The 25366-nt window shown below is 35.7% G+C and overlaps 2 protein-coding genes across 3 annotated transcripts; one reads left to right on the forward strand and one right to left on the reverse strand.

Annotated features, from left to right (window-relative positions):
* Window positions 1-1018: 1018 nt before the first annotated feature.
* On the reverse strand, window positions 1019-17966 carry RB195_020602 (uncharacterized protein; the record flags this gene model as incomplete). 2 transcript variants are annotated; one of them, XM_064188969.1, is made up of 10 exons in its annotated part: window positions 1019-1259; window positions 2861-2982; window positions 3038-3099; window positions 3175-3247; window positions 3491-3559; window positions 5279-5455; window positions 6224-6421; window positions 6549-6714; window positions 11250-11339; window positions 17857-17966. In XM_064188969.1, the coding sequence occupies 10 exons, from the start codon at window positions 17964-17966 to the stop codon at window positions 1019-1021; spliced, it is 1308 nt and encodes a 435-aa protein (XP_064044849.1). The 2 variants fall into 2 exon arrangements, with proteins under 2 accessions (XP_064044849.1, XP_064044850.1); XM_064188968.1 differs by lacking the exon at window positions 17857-17966 and having other exon boundaries at window positions 11250-11332.
* On the forward strand, window positions 17875-18282 carry RB195_020603 (uncharacterized protein; the record flags this gene model as incomplete). The annotated part of the gene is made up of 1 exon (XM_064188970.1): window positions 17875-18282. The coding sequence occupies one exon, from the start codon at window positions 17875-17877 to the stop codon at window positions 18280-18282; it is 408 nt and encodes a 135-aa protein (XP_064044851.1).
* Window positions 18283-25366: the final 7084 nt, after the last annotated feature.

Consider the following 25366-nt stretch of genomic DNA (forward strand, 5'->3'; position numbering starts at 1 on the left):
CCAAAGAAAAATTTTTTTCTATGAGCAAAAGAGCGCCGCAACATACATTATCAAACATTTCTGTCCACAAATTCATGTCATCTCATAATTTGTTTAAAAAAAGGATAGTAGAAAGATTGAGATAGAAATAGAACAAATAGAAGAAAAGAATCCAAAAAAATGGAAAATAAAAATTTCTGTCAAGAAAAGAGGAAAGGAGTGTGCTGGATCGGTGATTAGTGGAAATAAAGAGTGGTTGCTATCAAAGTAAGTGATTTTTTGTTTGAATTTTTAAATTTTCCAATTGGGATCAGGTTTTGAATTTAGGGCAACACTTTTATTATGGGATATTTTAAATTATTGTGGAAATTCTATAATGACTTCTAAAGTGATTTTCGAATGATCTACAGTCCAGAAGCGTCACATGTTCCGGAAACCAGTCAGGCTTACCATACTGATCCTCCAATATTACAGTAGTCCTGGAATTTTTTCTGATGATTTCCTTGTGTTCATGCGAACTATTCTCGGATGAGACAATCAAAATTAGTGCAAAAATAACATCCAACTCTTTGAAAAACCAATAATTGATTTATTATGTCGAGATCGATAACAGCAATATGCACACAACATTTTAAAGAGCCATGAGCCAAAGAATCACATAAATATCACAACAAAAAAATCACAAATAAGAGGCACTTTGACCCCTTCAAAAAGAGTGAGACAGAAAAAACGCTTCACTACATACCCGGATAATACCATCGTAAATTAAAGTATCCGAAGAAAGCGCCAGATTTGGTATTTGGCGAATTTTTTTCTTAAATTTCAGGGAAATTTCCATACGAGGACTAGACGAAATCGATAGAGAAAGTGAATAAAGCAAAATAGAGAAAAAGTGCGTATAAAATGCGATTCTCATAAAACAGAACGGGCGGTACGGTCATCCCGAAAAATACGTGATTCTTCCGAAATCGATATCGATTTTCTCCTGCATATGTACGTGTATGATGATCTGTGGATCGATCGATCGTTTGACGTCAGCTCAGACCAAAGTGCTCGTCCGTGCAGGTCGTCGTGGACTTTCCAGGTACTGGATCGGTTCCAGCGGGGACACATCCGGCCGGATACCACCGCGGCCCGGCGGATCCTCTACCGCCGGCGGAGGGTGTGCTGCGGCGGCCGTGGCGGGTGCCTCTTGCGAGAGGTTACTCTCTAAGGTTGAGGTCTGCGAACGAATCCCGTTTATTATGGATGCGGGTAAACGTGCAGCACGTCCTGGATGACTGAAACAACGAGGATGCTGAGTTTCACAGAAACTAGATAGATGCAAGCAAAAAATAGAAAGATGAGTCAGGTGAAGAGAAATTTTCCGAAAAAAAAAATGCGAAAAAATTCATTTTGTTTTCGTTTTCAGAAAAAAAAGGAATTTTGAAGAGGAAAAGAAAGGAAAAAAGGAAAAAAAAGGAATTTTGGAGAGGAAAAGAAAGGAAAAAAGGAAGAAAAAAAAGGAAAAAGGAAAAAAGGAAAAATGAAATATCTTGGTGGCAAACAGAGCAACAAAAAGGCTTGTAGTTAAGATACTAGATCCAAAAATGTCCAAATGACTCGAGACCTAGGATCGTCCAAAACGTTCTTTTTCCTCATCAATATTCGGTTATTTGTTCGTCCATTCAATCAATCATTCATTCATTCATTTATTTACTCACTCATTCATTCACTCTTTGATTCGTCCAATCATTTATTCATTGTCCATTCATTCAATCATTTATTTATTTATTTATTTATTTACTTATTTATTATCGATCTATTCATTCGTTCACTCACTCGGTCATTCGTTCGCTCATTCATTCATTCATTCATTCATTCATTTATCATAGATTTATATCATTTCATAATAGAATCATCCTTTCAACAAATCAACCTGACTGAAACTGCTCACTACTTTGAAATTCCTTAATAAGCACGATCAATAAATCAATATCTCAACCGGTTTTATCTTATTATTTATCGATTCTCCTGTTTCAAGAGATTTATTTTCATTGGCGCATTCACTCCTTCTTTCATTCGTACATACATACATTCATTCATTGATTCATTCATTCAGCCATTCATTCATTCACTTTCCCTTAGTAAAATAGTCCACTACTTCAAATTGTCTCATCGATGCGATCAATACGATCGATCGATTCTGCCTCGTCCTTCTTTTTTTCGGGAGATTTATTCGTTCGTTCTTTCATTCATTCACAAATACACTCACTATCGATCACCAGGTTTGTGCGAACGCGTGATAAATTTTTTCTACCCGCCATTAAACCCTTCAACTGACCACTCGCCTTATCATCCTGTCAATCATCCAATCAATAGTTTGATCGTTCGTTTACTGGCAGATCTGAGCGATCAGTTGTTCTGCTATTTATCATCTATTTGTTTGCTTTTCTTCTTCTACAGAGACTACGAAAGGTGGCGAGTGAAAATCGAAATCGACTGTTTCACAACGAAAGTCAATCGATACCCCAATCGATCGACACTTGATCATCGGATCTCAGGCTTAATTTCTAATATTTTAACTCGCACCTTCATTCATTCATTCGTTCTCATATTCGAACGACTAGTCACTTATCTGTACTTTAGGATCAGATGAAAAAAGTGCAATCATTCATAGAACAGGATGTGACCAAGTGACATTGATCACGATTTTCAATCGATAATATCGGATCATTGTATTTTTCAATGGAAAAAAGTACTTAGGAAAATAGTGACACGAAAAAAAAAACTCTTTCGGTGACACAGGTTATTCGTCACCTTTGATATGTTTTGTTTGTATTACAGTGTGGATACTGTAGGTACTGTAGGATCAAAAGTACAACGAAAAACCATACCGTACCTTTGAAAGCAGTGCACGTGTGGATGATAGATCACTGTAGTAAGTGGAAATGCAATAAAATACAGTATAACAACACCGTCGAACACGTACAGCAGCACGGTACCGGACTCATCAAGCGCATCCTAGAAATTTCAGGCAATTTCCCTGTCCCCGCTACGATGACGTCATAAAACTAACCTGTATGGCCACCATATAGAATATAATGCCGCAATTAATGAACGAACATATACCGTAGCATACTGAAATTAGGATCATGATCGTTTCTTTGTCTGTGCTCTCTTCAATTACCACAGTATTTTCTGAGGATAACTTACAAAATGTACGATACATCGATTGACTAATAGTTTTGCGAATATGAGCTGCAAGATCGTGTTGCATTTTTACTATCTGAAATCACCGTAATCCGTGGATGAGTTACAACCGTAACAAAGATAATATTGATGAGAATATCTGGAACTATTCGAATATTCAAAATATCACTGCTAGAAACTTGAACGAATTCAAACAAACAGCGACATGTGATCGAAAATCACTAATGGAAAAACAATGGGCTCGAAAACTTCAGAAAAAGTCAAATAAGAGCGATAAGTGATCGAAAATCGTGAATGAAAAAAAAAACATGGAAATTACCTGATTCAGGGGATTGTATTCCTGTTTACATACGGTCCAATTTTCCGATATTGTTAGCGCAAAGAAGCACTGAAACGTTGAAATTAACTTTATAATGTGGCAAATGTTCACAAAACCAGGAAAAAATTTCTTCCTGGGAATGAATTGATGGAAAGGAATTAAATTTCTCACAGTTCAAAGAATTTCGAAACTGATTTTCCCACATTTATGAAAGTTCTATGTGATTGGTTACACTGCAAATGGTCTCCATGATAATAATAGTAATAGTAATAAAAAATAATAATAATATAATAATAATAATAATAATAATAATAATAATAATAATAATAATAATAATAATAATAATAACTAATCATAATAACAATATTGCAATAATAATAGTAGAATTAACATTTGAAAGACAAAGAAAGAAAGAAAGCAAGAAAAAATTGGAAAAAAGAAAAGAAAAGAAAGAAAAAAAAAGTAGAAAAAAATAGCAACGATGACCAAAATCCATTACCCCACCGAAATCTCCAATAGGAGCCAATATAAGCGTGTTTTTATCAAGAGCAATTTCGCTTCAATTTTCGCTTTATACGGTGTTAAACGTCCGTGGTTGCTTGAGAAAAACCGAAAGGAAAAGGAAAGCTCGAAAATGAAAGAGATCCGAAAGGTTTCCAACAGAACTGAATCATTTTAGGTCGACTTTTAAAATTATCGAAACTACCATCCGCATAGATTCGAAATTGATGAAAACCTAACAACAACACCTATGAATCCCTTAATTAACAACGAAAAATTGTTAACTTAAAAATTAAAAATTGGTTGAAGGAAGCGAGGGAGAAACAAAATACACGCACGCGTTTGCGTTTATCATATTTTGTAGCAGCCAACACTTGCGTCGAACCTTGCGACCCTGCGACCGCGACGCGTGCTGCGCTTGCGAAACAACTCTTGACATCAACGTATCCGCAGCGGGTGTCCGAACTCAGTAAATTGCAGTGAATGCGTCGCTGACACGTAGTGCAACAGAATCGCAGTCGTATTCGGAAAATTTTATGGGTGGTGTGAAAAATTCTGCAAAAAAACGTCGGCTAGTGGTTAACGAGAGCGAGCGAGTTTTCGGAGCACACATCTTCCTCTGAAGCTATTTTTTTTTTCAATGGGAAAATTTCCATGGTCTTAAAGGAATCCGTTCAAATAATCGATAATCACATGTGAACAACACGAAAGTGTTTTTGCGTTTCCTTAGCTTAAGATTACCTGAATTATCGAAGTACAAAATCAAAATCTTTATGGTATGGAACGAATTTTAATAAAATCCGCAAAAGAGCTCAGAGGTCCAACGTTTTATTTCACCTATTTTAGGCTAGATTTTAAAAAAAATAGGAAAAAAGAATGAGAAAATGATCGAACGAGGAATGAATGAGTGATCAACTGACCAAAGAACCAGCTAGAAGGGGTCAAATTTGTTGTTTAAAATTTAAGGAAAATTCTTCTCAGTTCTGTTCTTTTTCGTTCTTGTTTAATGGCAGGCGTGTAGGTGTTTTTAAATAAATAAACAAGTAAACAAATAAATGACAGACTTGCTGCAATGCTTCCAGTAAAATATGAAGGGTGAAATAAAAGTTTAAAAGAATTAAAATAAAATACACCACAAGACGAAAAGGCGTGTTTTATAATAGTAAGTAAAAAATCTACATCTCTAGATTTCCCCTCGGATTTCTGTGTTTCTTCTTTTGAGGAAAGGCTAATAGGAACTGGATCTAATTGAGGAACATTCCAGAATATACATAGATAAAAACCTACGATAAGTTGAAAAAGTGCTATGGCGATGAAAGCGCCAATTGAGACGCCGTAGTGAAATCCGTCTTTGCCGACACGTCGATCCTGCTTCTCCTGACAACTTGGATGATAGTACATTCGTTCCGGAATTAGAATGGATACGAGCCGGAAGTACAGGTACTCAGCGAATCCAACCAGGTACTGAAAGACCGATGGATCGATTTCTTGTCGATGTTTATGTTTTTGTTTATTTTGTTGTCTTCTTCTTGGAATATCTTCTGCAGTGATAGCACAGAAAACTGAACAAATTATAGAAATAGAAAAATAAAGGAAGAAATATAGAATCTTTTTAAAAAAAAAATTTTCTGCAGTGATGGCAAGAAAAAATTGAACAAATTACAGAAATAACAGAATAAATAATAGAAATTATATAAATAATAAAACAATTGATTAAGTGATCAAAACCATTATTATGTGAATTAAAATTGGAAAAAATGAATTAATAGAAATAACAGAATAAATAATAGAAATTACATAAATAATAAAATAATTGATTAAGCGATTAAAAAAATTATTACATGAATCATCAGATTTGTAGATTAGATATAGAGACATGAAATCAGAGAGATTAATAAACAAATATAATAGATAAATAAATAAGTAAATAAAAAATGATGTCAATAAATGACATAATAATAAATAAACAAATAACATAATAAATAAATAAACGAAACTGTAGGAGATTGCAATTGAAAAATAAGTAAAATAATAAAAATAATAAAAAAACTAATAAAAATAAATGTAAATAATAAAAAAACTAAAGTGCGCAGTAAATAATAAAAAAATAACATAAATAGTTTAAATATTTTGGAGATTTTCATAAAATTTCTGAGCACCACACGGCTTAAGAATAAAATTTCCAGGATATTAGTGAATTTGAGGATTGAGAAAAAAAGAAAAAAAACTCACCGCCACAATAACCAATGTATAGGCGATAGTGTAATAATGTGTATGCAAAGTTTGTTCAATTCGTTCGGCGACACTTCGTTCGCTCAACGGCGGATCCGAAGCCATCGATGGCGGTGTGGTGACGGAAACGTCCACGCCGGCAACCATCACGCCCTCTTTGGATCGAACAGCTCGAATCGTTCGTGGCGGAGCGATCGGCTGCAACACGACTGGATCGATACTCGAAATATGCGGGAGGATTCAGAATCAGCAGGCAGTGGACCTCTCCGCCCTGCTGGTCGTCGCCACACCGCCGCTGCTGATCACAACACGTTCATCAAACAACCTTTTCATCGGCCGTAATCGGCGACGATGGATCCTCGGCGATTCGTTCCAGTCCGTGCGATTTCGCTCGATGCACTAACGGTTCGAGATTTTTTCCGACGTCGATACGTAACTCTTTCAACGAACGCCTTGGGAATTGAGCTCGACGTGTTACTGTTGCTGGGAAACTGAAAAACGAAGAGATCATAGCATCCACGGAGACGCAGACACACGGCGAAATTTTGCATATATATTCACAGAGGATTAATGAAAGGGCAAAAATCGACTAGTCACTCTTGCACTCTTTAATGCTCGAGCCAAAGCAATTCCTATCCATAATCGACTATTCCAGAAATTTCCAAATTAATAGCTGATATTGCAGTACTAGGAATTTCTTGTTTCCGGAAAAAAACGAGATTTTGATCACGAAACCATCATTTTTGATTTCTTATGTGGAAATTTGAACATTTTGAAGAGATGGTAATAATAGTACAAACAAATAAAATCAGTAATAGTTTAAAAATAAAATCCGCAAGCAATAAAAAAAAGACACAAGAAAATTATTATCAAATATTTTTTCCATTTTATTCAATTGTTTTTCCAGACAAAGTCTTCGCATTATTTTTCGAAAAATATGGACGCAAAGCGTTAAATAAAAAAATGTACTTGGTACTGTTTCTTATTTCTGGCTTGAGCAAAAAGTCCTCAGCTCTTAATGACACAGAAAAAACCAATTGATTCAGCTCTTTTTCCACGATTACAGTCTCTTTTTGTTTTCTCTTTTCTTTTTGTTTTCTTTTTTTCTCTATTTTCTCATCTCTCCTTCATCCTCTCCTAGATCTTCATCTTCGTCTCCTCTTATTCCAAATGCTGAAGACTTTACTGTGCTTTTTCTTTATCACTAAATAATATTTCTATCAAAATAGATTATTTTTTAACTCTGAGTAAGGAGCATAAAAAATTTTTACATCCATCAAGTGGATGAAAAGTATGGAACCTCTAACAAAAAATCTTATGAGAGTTTTGTACTGAACAGAAATTTGTAGGAGTATAGAATTTAGAAATAAAAAGACATTCGTTTAGACGACGTTTTCCCTTCAGACGGGACGGACGGGGAGATAAAATGCGATTTTTCTGAACGAAAAGAGGAAGGAATAGGAAAATGGACGATTACAAGAAGCTGTCGGACTTTTTAAGAAAGAATTTCTTAGCAAGAAAAATAATAAAATGAGGTTAGTGGTTACAATTTCCGGGGAATTGTTGCACTAACTGTAATCAAAATAAGAGCAAAAAAAAGGGGACCTAAAGAAAAGGAAAATATCCAGTTTCCCTCAACATTTTACTGGTTCTGTATACAACTTTTCTGAACGAAAAGAGAAAAGAATAGGAAAATGGAGGCAAATAAGAAAATAACTACAGGTATCATCATCGAAGTCTTCCATCTCCATGTGTCAAAAGAAAAATTCAATTCGAAACCGACGAATTATGTATAATAGCGCAGGAAATTACGGAAAAGATCGATAGCAGCAAAAAAAAAACTTTTAATTTATGGTATTGCAATGAACAAGATTTAAAAAACACTTTCAAATAGCATATTTCCAATGAAAATAAAAATGTACGCAGATTAGTCACACGAACGAACATTAACATTGGTTTGACTTCGACTATAAAACACCCGCAAAAAAAATTTGAAAAACAATATTTTAATGGTCTAAAAAAACGAGAAAAGGAAAAAAAAGGAGAAGAAAGGAAACTGAGACGTCTCTTCTTCGACACTACGGAAGTTAGTAAGTAAAATCATTTAGAAATAATCATTTGAAATAAATATTAAATAATAATAATAAACAAAATAACGAAGCGCAACGTTCGAAAAAGAATTATGACTGCAATTTTTAAAGTTATTGTCAGCCATCAAAATAACATTCAAAAATAAGATAAAACAAAAACAGCTCAAGAAAATCAATTGAAAACAAAAACAAAATAAAATATTGGTTGCCAATAACAATAATAGTAACCTTATTAATAATAATAGCAATAATAATAATAATAATAGTAATAATAACAATAATAACAATAATAATAATAATAATAATAATAATAATAATAATAATAATAATAATAATAATAATAATAATAATAATAATAATAATAATAATAATAGTAATAAACGAAATACGAAAATCAAATAACTGATGAAAGCTAAAGAAAATCCCCAAATTTTTCAAGACTCCTTCCGGATGAATTTTTCGGATCAATTTCTTGTGGCGTGCACTTTCTTTTCTCAAAAGATGGGCATTGCGCATCCATCAAAGTTTAGCATATAAATGTTATCACGTATATAACGGGCTTATTCTGTCACGTGTGTCTGTGTGTGTGTGTGTGTGTTAGTCACGAAATTCAAAAAAGGTGGCGCGACGGGTCCACCAGCGTCAAGTTGGCGCCTCGACGCTAGAAATCTATAAAATGGGGTGCGACGGGTCCACCGGCGCCAGATACCTATAGGAGGGGGTGCGACGGGTCCACCGGCGCCAGATACCTATAGGAGGGGGTACGATGGGTCCAAAGGCGTTAGATTTGTGCGCCGGCGCCAGATTGCTATAATATGGGGTGCAACGGATCCACGCTGAACCCGGTCATTGCTGCGCAATACCTTAGTGTGCACGACGTAAAAGATAAATGGTTGCAGCAGTTTCATAGCCGTGAACACTGGGCGCTTTGCTCTTCACTTTTATGACTCCTCTGCGTGCTTATTTCCTTCTTTGCTCGCCTCAAGTTTGTAGCATGCCGTTCTCAGAAAGTGGAAACACGCATGCAAACGGCTGCTTAAATAGTAGCAGGATGTTTATGTGATCTGACGTGGAACGTTATCATTATCAGTAGGATGATGTCTTTCACGTCATTTTATGTTAAAACATCATTCTGTGATAACTATTGGGGGAAATCAAGAGGAATACCCATACTTCGAGTAATGCTTTCAAATTGTGTCTATATTATTCTGGCATCAAAGGAGCTGATGGTCGAATATTCTCCATATGTAAAATTGACGCGTTTAGAAGGAAAACTCCTTGATCTTTCGCCTTAATTTATAGTATAAAGAAGAGAAGGAGAGCGTTGTTAAAAAAACACAAATCTAGTTTTACAGAAAACACCACTACTATTAACTTTCATTGATCAGTGAAGGGGAGCGAAGCTAAAATCACCGAAAGTCTGAAGTCCGGCTTTAGCCGGACATTCAGACTGGTAATAATAATAATAATAATAATAATAATAATAATAATAATAATAATAATAATAATAATAATAATAATAATAATAATATAATATGATACAAAATAGTTTTATATAAGTTCGGTTTATAAGTTTTTTTTTTCAAAGAGAGTTCAAGTTTCTGGGTTTAGAGAGGGGACCTCGTTAGAGTACGGATGCATACGCTGGGATTCAAGCGTGAAATACGAAAGTAGGCAGGTAATCGTTCATAAAGTGCATAACAATTTTGTAGAACGCAGCAAATAATGGAGAAATGGAGTGCAAAATTGCAAAATTCAGGGAATGTAGTTCAGTTCCCATTGTTAAAAGCATTGGTGAATATGAACACACCAGGTCAGTACTACAGTATTCTCTTTTTTCAAACGCCAACAACAAAAATTAGCGAGAAAATTTTATCACAGAATTTAAGGGGGTAGAATTTCAAATTAAAATTTGCTATAATTTGACGAAATTTGTTAAAGAAAGGCAGAAACATATGTATAAAAATATAAACACCTGTGAAAAAAAACATATGGAATACAATAAAATAAAAATTAAGAAGGAATAAAAAACATCTGATAAAAAGCCAGGAAATTAACTACAATTAATTAAATTTACGTACACTAACACTATGAAATGGCAAGGAAAGTTAGTGAAGTAATTGAAATGCTATGAAATGCAATAAATCATATAGTCTCCCTTGCATAAAAATAATTTTTTTTTTAAATTAGGTACTTAGAGACTGAGAGGCAGAAAAGCACGAAATATATTGTACAAACGCCTAACTGATCACTAACAAAATACCAATCGATATACGATAAGTCATAAAGTCTCCTTTACATTGAAAAAATAATTTTTTTGAGTTAGGTGCTTAGGGAAAAGGACTAAGAGGCAGAAATTCGAGTAATAAAATTCGAGTAAGGATCGAGCGAATAATCGATTGATTTTGCTAAAAAAAATAAATTTTAAAAAATAATCGATTGTTTCTGTTAAAACTTGTTTTTAGAAAAAAAGTTGTATACCTCTATTAAATTAGATTTTTTTTCACATTTTCGAAATATATAGTGAATGAAATGTCCAGAAATGAATTGTTAGCAAAATATTCGGACAAAACTGGGGCTGTAAGTGAACGAATAATCGATTAACGTAGTTAAAAACTAAATTTAAAAAAAATATAAATTTTGAAGATGGATTCTCTCAGTAAGACGCTGGTACTTTGAATCCGTTTTATGGATTTTCCCATCTCCGTCAAAGGTCGTACACTCACACACACACAAGGGCAATTCTCAACGACACTTTTTCGTTGGATTGCCGTTCTTAAGGTCGGGGGAGCGAAAAAAAAAGTCGCATAATAATTTGACGGCGCCGGGCCGGGCGTAAATTGCCTAGTGCGGAAAAGTGGGACTACGAAATTCTCCCTCTCCCTCTCCCTCTCTGTCTCGAGTGCGAAGAAAATCATTCCCCGAACCGAACTCACCTTCCCGGACAACTTCTCGTCGAATTTTGTCGTTCCGCTTCACGTTCCTCATCACAATCGCAATTCTCCAATTCGGGTAACATTTGTAATCTGAAAGGAAAAAAAAAGAATAGAAAGAATAAAAATATGAACGGGATTTGGATGATGTGACATAAATATGACATGAATAACCGCCGATGTGAATCAGCGACATCAATGGAAATCGCTTCGACAATCAGTCATCGAGGATAATCCGAGCATTGAACGAGCAAACCGACAAATGTATGTATGTATGTACACGCGCGTGTATTCTTTGCATCGATCGATTCGCAGAAACGAGTTCGTTTCATCGATCGATCGATACGGATGTGGATTGCAAAGCGGTGCAAGTTTTCCCAACGCAAAAGTTTAGTTTTCATAATTACCAGCATATTTATTATTGATTTATTTTATATACGGGGGTTTAGGTGTTGAATTAACGAGATTATGCTAAATCTACCTAGGCTAATCTCAAATAAAAATATCAAAATTATAAAATTATATGTGTATATTAAGTATAAAAATGTCAAAATATATAAAAAATAAAATAATAATGAAAAATTGCAAAAGAAAATATATAAAATATATAAAAATAAATAAATAAATAAGAATTTAAATATATAAAAATATATTTAAAAAATAATATAATAAAAAAAGTGTAAAAAAAATTGAAAATGATAGAAAAAATTCTAGCCCAGTTCCCGTTTTCAGCCACGAAATAGTCACTTAACGAGTGTATCGCATCAGACTCGAGCACTTCTGAAACTCGTCAGCCGGAAAACTCGTCCGAAAAGAGGAACAGATATACGAAAAAGAAACGGGTACACCCTAAACAGCATCTAATTTTCGTTTGATGGTCTGATCTCGGCGCTAAGAACTGGAAGGATACGTTTTTCTTAGAAAGAACGACAACGTGCGAAATGAGAGTCATTAAGAAACCACGCCCACGAGACCTAATAAGCCACGCCCACCTACAAAACCATCTGCTAACTCACTGAAATTTCATTGAATATTTCTGAAATATCTTGCCATAATGAAATCTGAGTTTCTGAAACTCATCCGTTGCTGGCTAGGTACTGTCTTCATGAGCTATGTTTTTCGGGAAAACTCGTCCACAACGACTGCTCGCGTTCGCTCGCGAGCAACCTACCTCGCGTTCTGCGCCACTCCAATCAAACTCGCGTCGCGGTCACCTGGGTGAACATAAACGAGGGCGCCTATACTTCAACTAATCTAACAAATATTACGTACACACCGCCACTAGTTTCATGGATCTCCCTTCAACGCCACTAGTAATTTCTCAAAAATTATGAGGATCCCAGAGAACCGTGATAATTCCATTTTCGGGAAAAAAGAAACTTAAAAACGATACAGAGGGTACACGAAATAGTATATTTCACTTGAAAAAAAAACTTTAGAAAGCTTTAATAACTATATAATCACGTAGATAATAATTGATTGGAAATAATTGCAGGAATAATTGTAAAAATTAAATAATAATCGTAATTAATAGACAGCGTAATCCACGAAATTGTGACCTCATTTCAACGAACCATCCAAAGGAAAGTTTTCGGGACAATTGAAGATATTTTTACAGTTTTTTTGGGAAAATTGTAGTAACCACGGTCTAATGAAGTTAAATATTGATAATGACACAATAATAATAATAATAATAATAATAATAATAATAATATCAATAAATATTAATAATAAAACACTACCTTAGTTAGTTAACTAACTTAAACCTCAAGCTATCTCGTAGTTAAAAATCACTTCACTCTTAGAAAATCGAAAAAATGATGAATATTTTCAGCGGTACTGATTTTAAACGCTGCACTTTAGCAAGAGAGTGCCTAAAGAAAAGAAGAAAGCGGCTAAGAAAGTCTCTATTTATTTTAGAAATACAAATCTGTTCTGTAAACGGTGCTCTAAAACGGAGGTGAGAAATTTTCGGATGAGCGCCGGGTGATGGAAAACTGTACTGTGATACGACAAAGTGAAGGAATTCTTGCGTAGCCTCGATTATAGATTCTGAACACGGCGGCCGACGGAATGGAACGACGCGAACCGCGAAAGAGACAGTCGTCCGTCCGTCCGTCCGTCCGTCCGTCCGTGTGTCCATCCATAAAACTACACACGGATGGCGCGCACGGGCGGATCTATTGCACATGTGTGTGTATGAGTCACATACGCCTTGTGTTTTGACAGCGTTCCCCCCACCCGAAGAAAAAAAAAGAAGAAGAGTATTCGAACCCGAAGAATCCAAACGCCTGACACCTCGGATTCATCAATGAGTTGGACATCCTGGATAACCTCGCTAAACCCTAACCACCTTACTCATCCTGAATTTTGTGACTCATAAATAATTGAGCGTGGACAATTGTTACCCAGAGACTCTATGATTAATAGCGCTAGCGGAGGACGAGTTTCCCGACGAGAACCGGAATAATTTTCCCTTTTTAGGAATATTTTACAGGAGATCCTGAACTCTTTCCCTTTGGTTTTGCGAAACTACTTTTTTTTTATGAAAGAAAACCTATTAAAAGAGCAATTTCTGTTTCATTTTATATTAATTCCTATATTATTTATCTGTTAGTTTTCATTTACCTCATTATTACAATTTTGTTATTTTATTCTAAATTTTTATCTACTTTATTATTATTGTTATTTATTTACATCTATTCATTGATTTCATTGATTTCAACTTCTACGAAAAAAAAGAGATTTCAGGGATTCACACCTTCATTCCTTAAAAAATCCAACTTAACTTACTTAAACTACTACTTAAAAAAACTTAAAAATCTAATTTAAATCACAGAATCCTAACTTTTCTTCTAAATTCTCTTTTTTATTTTTAATTCAGTGGACGTCGGAATTCTAAGGGTGGCGAAATTTTAAGAATAGAAAAATTGAGAGAAGAAAAATCAAATCACCACTCCACCCAACTACTATCTCGGTTTTCTAGACATAAAGATAAAGTAAAATTGAATAATTTTCAGGCTGAACTTCTGGAAGATTTAAGAACTTCGGTAATAGGATTATTCGTCAATTCCTTCCAGTTTCTTCCTTTTGCACCGGTTTTCCAGTTGTTGTTGTTTTCCAGTTTCTTTTTTTTCACCTCCACTGATTTTACGATACCGTCTCATTTCTCAAAATTTTCAGAATGAATTGTACCTACCAATACTTTCTTCTTTTGAAATTTTTCTTTCTAAAGTGAATTCAAAGATAAATTTTCCTTCTTTCATGGGTTTTCGGTGATTTTTCAAATTTCCTTTTTTTCTGTTTTGACCCAAGAGTTTAAAGCATGCATACTCTGATTGAATGATTGCGTTAAGCTTTCTATGAATACCTAAGTAAATAAATAGTAATAATAGCTAAATATAGTACCCATTTTCATATTTATTATTTATTTATTGTCCAAACTGGCGCCAATATGGACAATAACAAACAACAACAAAAAAACAGTAACAACATAGTAAAAGAACTAAATCCCAGAGATAGTATGTAAGAGAAAAATTGAAGGAAAATGGCAAGGACCGAGAGACTCATTTTGGAATTCCATGAAAAATGAAACTTTCGGTTCTCGTTCAATTTTGTTTTTTTTTTCCCTGATCTTATTTTATCTGAGAGAGAGAGGAATTGTATGGATTCTATCAAAGTTCATTAAAACCAAAGATTAAATAAATAATTATTAATAATTAATAATTTTAATTAGACTAAATCACTGATTCTTTGAATAAAGTCCTTGTTTCAAAAACAAATCCCTTTTTCTGTGATTAAAAAATCAGAAATTTCTGGAACTTGTTACAACTTTACGAAGAGAGCTTTTCAGGTTTCTTGATCAATCATCAGGAAAAACAACGAGTGCACGAGAACAATTGCAGCGAAACGTCACAAAATAAACGTTTGTTTCCCGGCAACGATGACGTCATAGTGTTGGCAAGGAAAACGCTCGTAAATAATAAAATAAAATAAAATTAATAAAATAATAAAATAAAAACAATAAAATAAAATTAAGAAATAAAATTGTCATAGAAAAATGACATGACATCATGTAAATTTTAGATCTATTGAAATATTGGAATATGGGACGCAAATGGGACTGACGTGATTCATCGGTTCGCTTCGATTTTAAGTGATGAGATATATGGGAAGCACGATTAATCTTCCGTATAAAATGCATCCAGCATTTCAAAGAAAAAATGAGTCCCTGCATACCATGAAATTGACGATGATGGGATCTCTCCTGGAAAAAAATTGGGCTAAATGTGTAAATGTTGCGAGTACCGCGGTCAATTCTCCTTAGTCACCCTGAAAAAAGGCGCGAGAAGCTAGTTTTTTGGACGTTTTCTCCTACGAAACACCTTGCAACGTACCACCTTTGTAGACGCGTCGCACCCGCGACCGAGCGAACGATAAGCAATGATGTTCCCCCAGTGACCTTATGAAGTAAAACCAAAGGATAAGCTGTTGACGGAATTTGCGCCACCTATACAAAGGTGGCGTTATAACGCGCATCGTAGGAAAGAATGCACGGAACGGTCATTTCTCACGCCGTTTTGCAGGGCGATAGAAAGGAATCTGAGCGTGGTCGCACCCCGCAATCCAAAACCTGTGCCTATTATTTCCTGCATATAACATCGTTAATTTCGTGGAATGCAGCTTTTAAGAAGTTTTTTTTTCTAAATTTTAATTATTAAAATTGAACTAAAGGTCGAAATCATAGATCAGATAACCAGAAAGATTAGAAAATACGATTTTTTCTTTGCTATGATTTCTCCTGTTGGATCTATAAACAATCCTTAACAGCATACGCGGTTTCGTCACTAACCGTAATACAGACATGCAGCTTTGCATACAGATAGGATATAAAAGAGTCGATGTATTCCTTTAACATAAAACAACATAAATAAACATAACATGAACAACATAAACATAAACATCCTACATTAAAATAAACGAAAACTAAAATGAAAGGTTCCAGAAAGTCCAGGAATTCTAACTCTGAACCAAACAATGAAATCCAGGCGATCTCTAGAATCCTCAGAACCACCTAATCAATAACTATGAATTCCACAGCACTCTTCAACGGGGTGTTCGTAATGCAAGTACATTGCAAGTAGTAAGGTTGTAACTATAACCACAACCACCACCACCATGAAGCACCAACACATAACATGTTATGAGCGCCTGCGTAACACTTCTACGGCGGAAATCAGGTTCCATTCAGGACCAACACGTTTTTGGCGGCGGATTATGGTGTTAACGTGATTTTCATGAATAGCGAGTAGAGATTGACTACGAAAAGGAAAGCAGGATAGTCTTAAAAGTGGAATCGTAAAATTAGCGCTTAAGACATGTGAGTGATTTCGTGGATATGAGTTAATGTATAGCTGAATGAATGAATGGCTGAATGAATGAATGAATGCATGAGTAAATGAATGGATAAATGAACGAGTGAACGAATGAATGAATGAATGAATGATTAGATGAATGAATAAATGAATGGATGAACGAGTAGGTGAATGAATGAGTGACTAAATGAATGACAGGATGTCTGGATATATAAATGTATGATTGAATGTATGAGCGAATGAATGATTGAATGAATGAATGAATGGATGAATGAATGAATGAATGAATGAATGAATGAATGAATGAGTGAGTGAATGGGTGAATGATTGGATGAATGAACGAATGGACGAATGAATAAATGAATGACTGGTTGCCTGAATATGTGAATGTATGGTTGAATGAATGAATGAATGAGTAAATGGGTAAATGAATGGATGGATGAATGAATGACTAGATGAATGAATAAATGAATGGATGAACGAGTGGGTGAATGAATGAGTGAGTAAATGAATGACGGGATGTCTGGATATATAAATGTATGATTGAATGTATGAACGAATGAACGAATGAATGAATGAATGAATGGATGAATGAATGAATGAATGAAGAAGTGAATTAATGGATTAATGAATTAAGGCAAGAAGGAAGGTAACAATGCTTAGCGCTGCTAAAACGGATATCTATGGGGTGTCATGATAAGTGTGCATTTATACTTCTTATTTTCATCTTTTTCTCAAATTAGTTATTTTATTATTTTGCATAATTTCCGGACTCGCACTGATGTATCTGGAAAACATTAATAGGTTCCTGAACTGTCTCAAATATTCGCCTAATCCTTACATTTCTTTTCTTTCTTATTCGCATTTTCGGACACGTATTTTAAGCTTTATTATTTTAACCTATTTATTTAACTTATTTATTTTTATTATTTTAATCTATTCATTTTTATTTCATTTTATTCTTTATTATTTTACTTTATTATTTTTAGCTTTTTTTAAAATTTATTTGTCCGGCGAGGCCCATAGAATTCGCAGAGAAGTAGAAGTAATCGATATGCATCTTTTCTACGCCAGCACGAGTCACAACATCGGATCATCAATGCTCCGAACTGGTTCACTAATAATTTAAGCAGCCGGGCCCACACATTCGATCGCTGTCCCCTGTTTTATGTACCGTAGTGCCTCATCAGCGGGAGATCATCCATAGATCACTTGAAAATTCGCTTAAAACTCACCGAATCCATTGACGACGCATGGTTGTGGGTGCGTTATCGATTGATAACAACAACAGCAGCGTATCTATGTACGTGAAGGTGAAGAGTGCAATGTTGTGTCTGATTGGCATTTATTTGTTTAAACGCGATACGCACGTCATGGCTACAATTACTGTCGCAATCGCACATAAAGGGCAAACATTGCTCTTCTCGCTCTTCCAGGAATCGTCCAGACGCTGGGGAATTTTGGATGCGATTTTTCACCGCCGTCGGCGCGATGAAATAACGCCAGAAGCGTGGGAATTTTGCTCATTCGTGAAGTTCGCTAACAGCCATGAGCCGCCTCATAAAACAAAGTCACCGCATCGTGCTTATATCGACAATCGTATGGATCCGTGCGGAGAAAGAGCAGCGGAAGGACCGCAGCAGGATCTACTTGAACGTTGATCCTATCGTAATCTGCTGTGCGGTCCCGCGCTGCGAAATCACACAGCAATTTACGGTGTGTACTCGCGTACGCGAAAAGTTCCCCTATGCACAATATCTGCTCGGGATTTCTCGGGAGCACTGGAACGACCATCGGGGATTTCTCTTTCCAGTTGTGCTGTCCAATATTATTTCCCCACTTCGTTGCGGGACCTAGCCGTCATTTGTCGCAGAACCATTCCCAGTCGTTGCTAAAACGAATGGGGACGAATTTCCGCCGCATTTTAAGTGGTGAAATATAGGAAGCACGAATAATCTTTTTCATAAAATGCATCCATCATTTCAAACCAAAAAAATCTGTACCTGTATACCATGAAATTGACGATGTTGGGATCCTGGATCTGGAAAGACACAGGGCTAAGTGTAAAGAATATCCGAGTTACGCATGACAACGCTCACTTCCCCCTAGTCGTCCCGAAAAACGGCGTGAGAAACTACCTCATTGAACGTTTTCTTCTACGAAACACCTCGCAACGCACCATCCTCGTAGACATGCCGCCGCCGTGGCAAAAGAACGAACGATAAGCAATAAGGTTTCGCCAGCGATCGCGTTTCCCCACAGGCAGTTTATTAGTGGATGGAAATGTTTCCAACCAAGGAACATTTTTCCACTGGATGGCGCCCCAGTCCAAGTGGATTTTACTGGATGCGAGATCAGAATACCTAATATTTAGATATTTGAGACGCAGCTTTAAGGGGAAATTTTTTTCCAATAAATATTTATTTAAAGCTGAATTTTTCTTCACCTGGAGGTGAAAACAAAATTTTAGAAATAGAGATAAAATTAATAGTACTAGTTTAATTCAATATTTCGCTTTGAGACACATCTATCCGAAATAACCATGCATGTAAAAAATAATAGGGACAATTCCAGATTTGACCAGACAACTAAAAATCTATACGCGTGCATTTAGGAATTATTCTAAACTTAATTGAAAATTTTAATTTATCACTGCTGTGAAAATTTTATACCGCCTAAGATGCACTTGAGCACTACTAACTTCCCAGTTATAATTAATTAATTGCTTACTTATTACTCATTATTTTATTTATTAAAAAGATAAAGGATAAAGTCACTGGCGTATCAATCCACTTGGGATGCGCCAACTCGTTTTACTGGAATTCGTAATCGTTGAAGTTTTGGAAAGCGTGTTGGCCTATACATACAATGAGTTGCGGGGCCCAGCCGATGATCAAGTCAGTGTTTTTATCCTCCCAGACAAGTCTGGTACCAATTTATCGACCCCGGACCGATGAAAGGCTTGGTTTGCACTAGGGCGGTTTCAAACCCTCGACCGTGCGGCTACAACGGACCTCTAACCGACTGCGTCACACCCGCCTCCATTTTCATTTATTATTACTCCTTAATTATGAAAGCTATTCTGAACTTAAAAAGAAAACTTAGAAGTCGGGTAGCACTAATCGCCTCTGTATGATGCACACGTAATTTTGCACAAAACACTTGAACGGCAAAAAAAACAGTGCAGATAAAACGTTAACATGATTGATGTTTGATTATTTCCCAGGTGTGCAAACAAAGCGATTATGTAAGTTTTTTTCACAGATTGTTATTCGGATTTTTCACAGATTTATATATTTTTTATTGCAGTTCGAAGGATTTTTCTCACCAATAAAACCACATATATCATGATTACTGTAATCTGTAAAAAGTAAATATAAACAAAATAGAAAATTATAGTGTTGCGGATGTCAACATTCGGCAAAAATTACATATTCTCATAAGTCGCTCTCAGAAATTTCATAATATCTGAGAAGGAATTTCTCGGGAATTTTCATTAGAAAATTCTTTTCAGTTTTTTCTTTTCAAATTTCGTTCACGTTGTTTTTTTTCGTACACCTTGTCGATCTTTTCCCATTCTTTGTCTACCGTGTACAAAAATATTATTGTGATTGTACGATTCTACCGTAACTTGCAGCGCAGCAATTACTGACTAAAATGGTATTTATGCCCATATTCACAACTATTCTACCGTATGCTCTCATCCGCCTCAATTTCTCTATAGGACCCATAATCGTAGGACAGTATGGCACAAACCAATTAGACTAAATAGATTCTCACCATTCAAAAAAAAACTGACTAATAGAGAAGAGCGTGATTACGCTGCGCTTTTCCTCGTGAACTCTGAACGCCGACATTTTAAAAACCGCTAAAGAAAACTAAAAGTGTTTGAAAAAAGTGTAAAAGCATATATTTAAAATACACATATCAAAAGTAATGCATTAAACATTATATTATATCAAGAATATATAAATTAGATAAATATGTTATTTAAACATAAATAAATGAATAAGTAAATAAATGTAAATAATGATAAATATTATATTAATTGCTATATTATAAATTAAAAAGTATAAAATAGTAATAGTATGACTGTAAAGTAGATTTTGCTAAAAATTACAGTTACCGGTTTTTTGTACCTGTACCTACAAAACCAGTAATAAATTAGCTGGTACAATAAAATAAAGTAAGAAAAAAAACCACACAGTAACGACAATCCGTGGACATCGTTGTTGTACAAACGAACGAACGGCCAGCTATTAAAGTGGTATCGTCGGCGGCAAACATACAGTAAGAAACAGTAGAGAAACAGCGGAGAGCACAGAGATACGAGAGAGATCACGAAAAAACCACGTGAGAAAATAGAGCGCAATAGACAATATTTGCGTAAGGGATCGTATGGATATGATATCGTTTTTTCAAATAGGCGTCCGCACAGGCATATAGGCGTAAAAATAAATATTATTTTAAAAAATAAAATAAAACAAAATAAATATAAACCTATATAAATTTTTAAGTGATTAAGCGAGCTAGTAGAATTTTAGTAGCTAGTAAACAAATAGTAATATTGTAATAGAGAATTGTGGTACGAAGAGTGCTGGATAGAAATAAAGGTCCCGACACGAATCACAAGTCTCTATTCACTTTGTATAGAGTTTTAGTGAGTTAAGATCCATGTCCGTATGACTACTCGATTTGGGAGGCGATCGGTCTGTGGAAAAAACGGTCGTATATGTACCCAATCGCCCGTGTCGAATGGGACCCATACTCATTTTGATCTACCGCCTCTATCTCATCAAAATTTGAATGAAATAAGCGATTTGAGGACGGAAACCTACCGTCTTATGCAGAAAGACCTTCAACACCAATGTAACCACTAATCAAATCTCGACGAAATTCAACGACACTCATGTACCTCCAAATTATCCTCAGAAACCTGCCTTAAACCTCATCAATAATCGATAAACGATGGTGATGTTCGCAAATAATACCGCAGTGATCGCGACGAACACATGAAAATTCAATGTACAATTATTTTCCGTAGGGTTTACTAGGTGAATTAGTTTAAATCCAATTAAATGACAGAAAACCGCAGCAGAGAAACGAAAATAGAATAAATAAAAATAAAAATTATATATGTAGAAAAAATACATAACAAAAGTAGTAGATAGTATTAAATAATAATAAATATATAACAAAAGTAGTAAATAATATTAAATAATAATAAGTATGCGAATGGGAAGAGATTTCGCCGTAACCGCACGATCGATTGGAGGTTCGGATCCGCCTTAGTGCTCACAAACCCTTTCATCCCTCCCGAGGTCGATAAATTCATATTTAACTGTAGTTTAAGAGGCTTGTGGTCAGAAAATGGGTTGGATTAGCGCAGTCGGTTAGAGGTCCGCTGTAGCCGCAGGGTCGTTCGTTCGAAACCCCACTAGTGCCAACCAAGCTTTTCATCCCTCCGTGGAAAGATAAATTGCTACCAGACTTGTCTGGGAGGTGAAAAATACTGACTTGACACATCGGCTGGCCCCCGCAAGTCATTTTTTTTTTCATTTGCTCACTTTATAACATTTCTGTCTCATTTCTATTTTATTACTACTATTTTATTAGTATTATTTCTAATAAAGTATACAGATACTTCATCTTTTATCCTCCAATATTAAATAAATGTAAAATAAAATAAATTAAATGAACGAAAAATATGCCATTACAAAAGTGAATGCTTCCTCATTGCCATGCTCATAGCGGACCGAGTGAGGCTCGCATTTCCTCAATGACTCACGCAGCATTTTTATTTACCCCTTTGATTTTTCTACCGTACCGTACTGTACGTATTGTGCCACCCTGTACAAATTCGTTGTACGTTCAATCAACCTCTTAACGATCATTGACCTCAACGCTGCGGTCGGAAATGCAAACACCAGTTTTTAGTTCCACTGCAAATCCATTAACACATTATGTGAAAGGACAGTTAATTTATTTGGTTGGGTACACAACTTCTAGGTTCTTTAGGACTTCAAGGAAAATTTCTATTTAAAAATTCTAAGCTTTAAAGCGATGAGACATCTACACAGCGCTGGAATACCATTTATGAATCCAGAAGAAAAAAGAAAAGACAGATGAAGCCGTATAACAAAAAATCAAAATGGATACTAATCTTACGCTGTAACTAAACTATAAACGGATATTTGGACACAATAAAAAACTAAATAAAAACAATAAAAAACTATAAACTATATAAATATAACTATATAAACTATAGTAGAATATTTGTTAGTTGTCTCTAATGACACAAAATCTAGTTACCAACAAAATAGCGGAAAACTCGTGCAAAAAAAAAAACTTATTTATTAAATTTTACTTTTAAAAAAACTTATTCGAAAAAAAACTTATTTATTATAATCATACATTACGAATTAGGATAGAGATCTAATATAATATGTGATATAAAATAATTTATGTAATATAATCTATGTGATGGAAAAAAAAATGAAAAATCAGTTGTGCACGATATGTTTTGATTAAAAGACTTTAAAATTCTCTCATTAATTTTTCCAAACATTATTTCTTACTATGGTGAAACTCTGATGGTTTTGTGGTGAAGAATACTGTAGAACTGAATAGAATGTAGAACTCTATGAATGAAAAAATGCTGTAGAGAATTTTCTAATCTCAAAAGATGAAAAATCTGTGGAAAAAAGAAAAAAATGCGCGTTCATCAACCACAAAACGTCAAAAATCATCGAATAACCTCATGAATCGTCCGAAAATTTTAGTGGATAAACTTTATTTGTTTTACTCGTTTGTCATGCTACTACTTTTACTTGATTTACTTTATTTGAATTTTTGGTGAACATAACAAAAGTGACGTTTGCGGAAGATTGAAATGTATTCGAACCGGTTCTCGACCAATCAAGAACTCTCTCTTTCGCTGATCTGCGGATTTCGATTGCAACAAATTTGTAGTTTCGTTTCCGTTTAGGAGTTGAGGATTCGAATTATTCGAAATATTTTCAGGAACTTGTGCTAGGACCCCTTCTTAAATAAAATTTTAATTTAATAGGATCGGTTCTTAAAATCACGATTCTAAACAACACAAAAATTGTAATTTTCGCCCGGAAATGTCGGGAATTTTGACGAAAAAAAACTACAACCGAGGTTTCCAGTGGGTTATTCCCAAACAATAGTGACCTACTCCTTTTAAACGGAGAGGAACTACACAGATTATTTACATATTTATTTATTATGGTCAATGTGCTGCCAGAAAGGATGTGGGAAGGATTAAAAATTGGAAACAAATCAATAAGCACGTAGGGAAAAGACCGGAAAACGAATTGAAACCCGGACGGATCAAATCCGTAGAGGATTTCGACCTGAGATGATTTGATGCTACTGAAAATCCCACTAAAAGGGGGCGCATAGTAAAAAGATGAAAAACAACGAATAGAAATATATAATATGTGGGGCTGAGTACATTGGCGAAACAGGAAGATCACTATGTATCCGCGTCAAGGAGCACCTAGACGGGCTCGTAAAATCAAAAACATCATCCCCCTTAGGTGCTCATCGCAGACAGTGTCATGACAACACCCCTTTCAAGATAGCTGTCACTATCTTGGCACGCGAATCAGACGTTCTAGCGCGAAAAACATTGGAAGCGTTTTATATCACGGCCAAAAGTCCTATCATGAATCGTAAAGAAGAATGCATCGCTGTGACCAACGAGCTGGCGCCATATCAGGACCTTTGCGGGTTTTGACCTACGGGGTCAGAGGCGGGGGCATCGTTACTAGTTAATACTAGCGGCGCAACTCTCACAACTGGTGGTCCGCTAACATCACGATTTCGTGGCTATCAAGGTGAGCGCTGGTCTGCTTTTCTGACGTTGCTTTTAAATAATCTGTTTGCTAAATCATATCTTGTGGGATGACGAGGCGTTTGAGAGAGTAGATTACACGTGTCTTTGATTTTTCCAGGCTCTGAAGAAGGCGACGACGCCGAAACGTTAGCCAGAATAAAGATCAATAACAATCTTGGTTCAGCTTAAGAAAGTAGTACACAATCAAACTCTACGATGCCAAGATTCAAAGAAGGTCGAACTTGGAACTTACTCAACGAATAGAAACCTGTGCGGATGAGTTCCGTAGAGGATTTCAATCTGAGGAGATTTGGTGATATTGAAAATTGCGCACTAAGAGAGGTCCCAGGCGAATAGGAGGAGGTACGGGCGGATAGGCGGGCGGCTCGGATGGATGGCGCGCAGTTTCCGAAACGCGGTCACTGGTGCGACGAACGAGGGCGACGAATCGGCATCGGCGGCGGAGGATTCATGGGGCCGCGCGCGACTCCGCGTTCATCCCATGGTTTCTTTCACCCGGATCTGTCGGATTCTTCTCATCGGAGAGTTTTTCCTTGAATGTTAATCGCTTTGTTTGATGACTATACTATGTGAGAACAGATGGTTTAAAGGTATCACCTCACGAATCTGAGGTGGTACGGGTTTCAGGTGGAGTATTCGTATACGGGATCTTAGATTATGGAGAGGTGGGTGATTCCGTCCATTTCTTCCTAATTGCCGTAGAAAACGGCCCGGAAGATACGGCTTCGGGCGTTCTGGCGCTCTATTTTCTACAACGAGTTCGATTGGAGCGTGCCAGCCTTGTGCACGCGCCGCTTCTTCCGGACCGTTTTTATACGGCAATTAGGAAGAAATGGACGGAATCACTCCCCTCTCCTTAA

This window comes from Necator americanus, chromosome II, assembly GCF_031761385.1.
Source record: "Necator americanus strain Aroian chromosome II, whole genome shotgun sequence".
Lineage (NCBI taxonomy): Eukaryota > Metazoa > Nematoda > Chromadorea > Rhabditida > Ancylostomatidae > Necator > Necator americanus.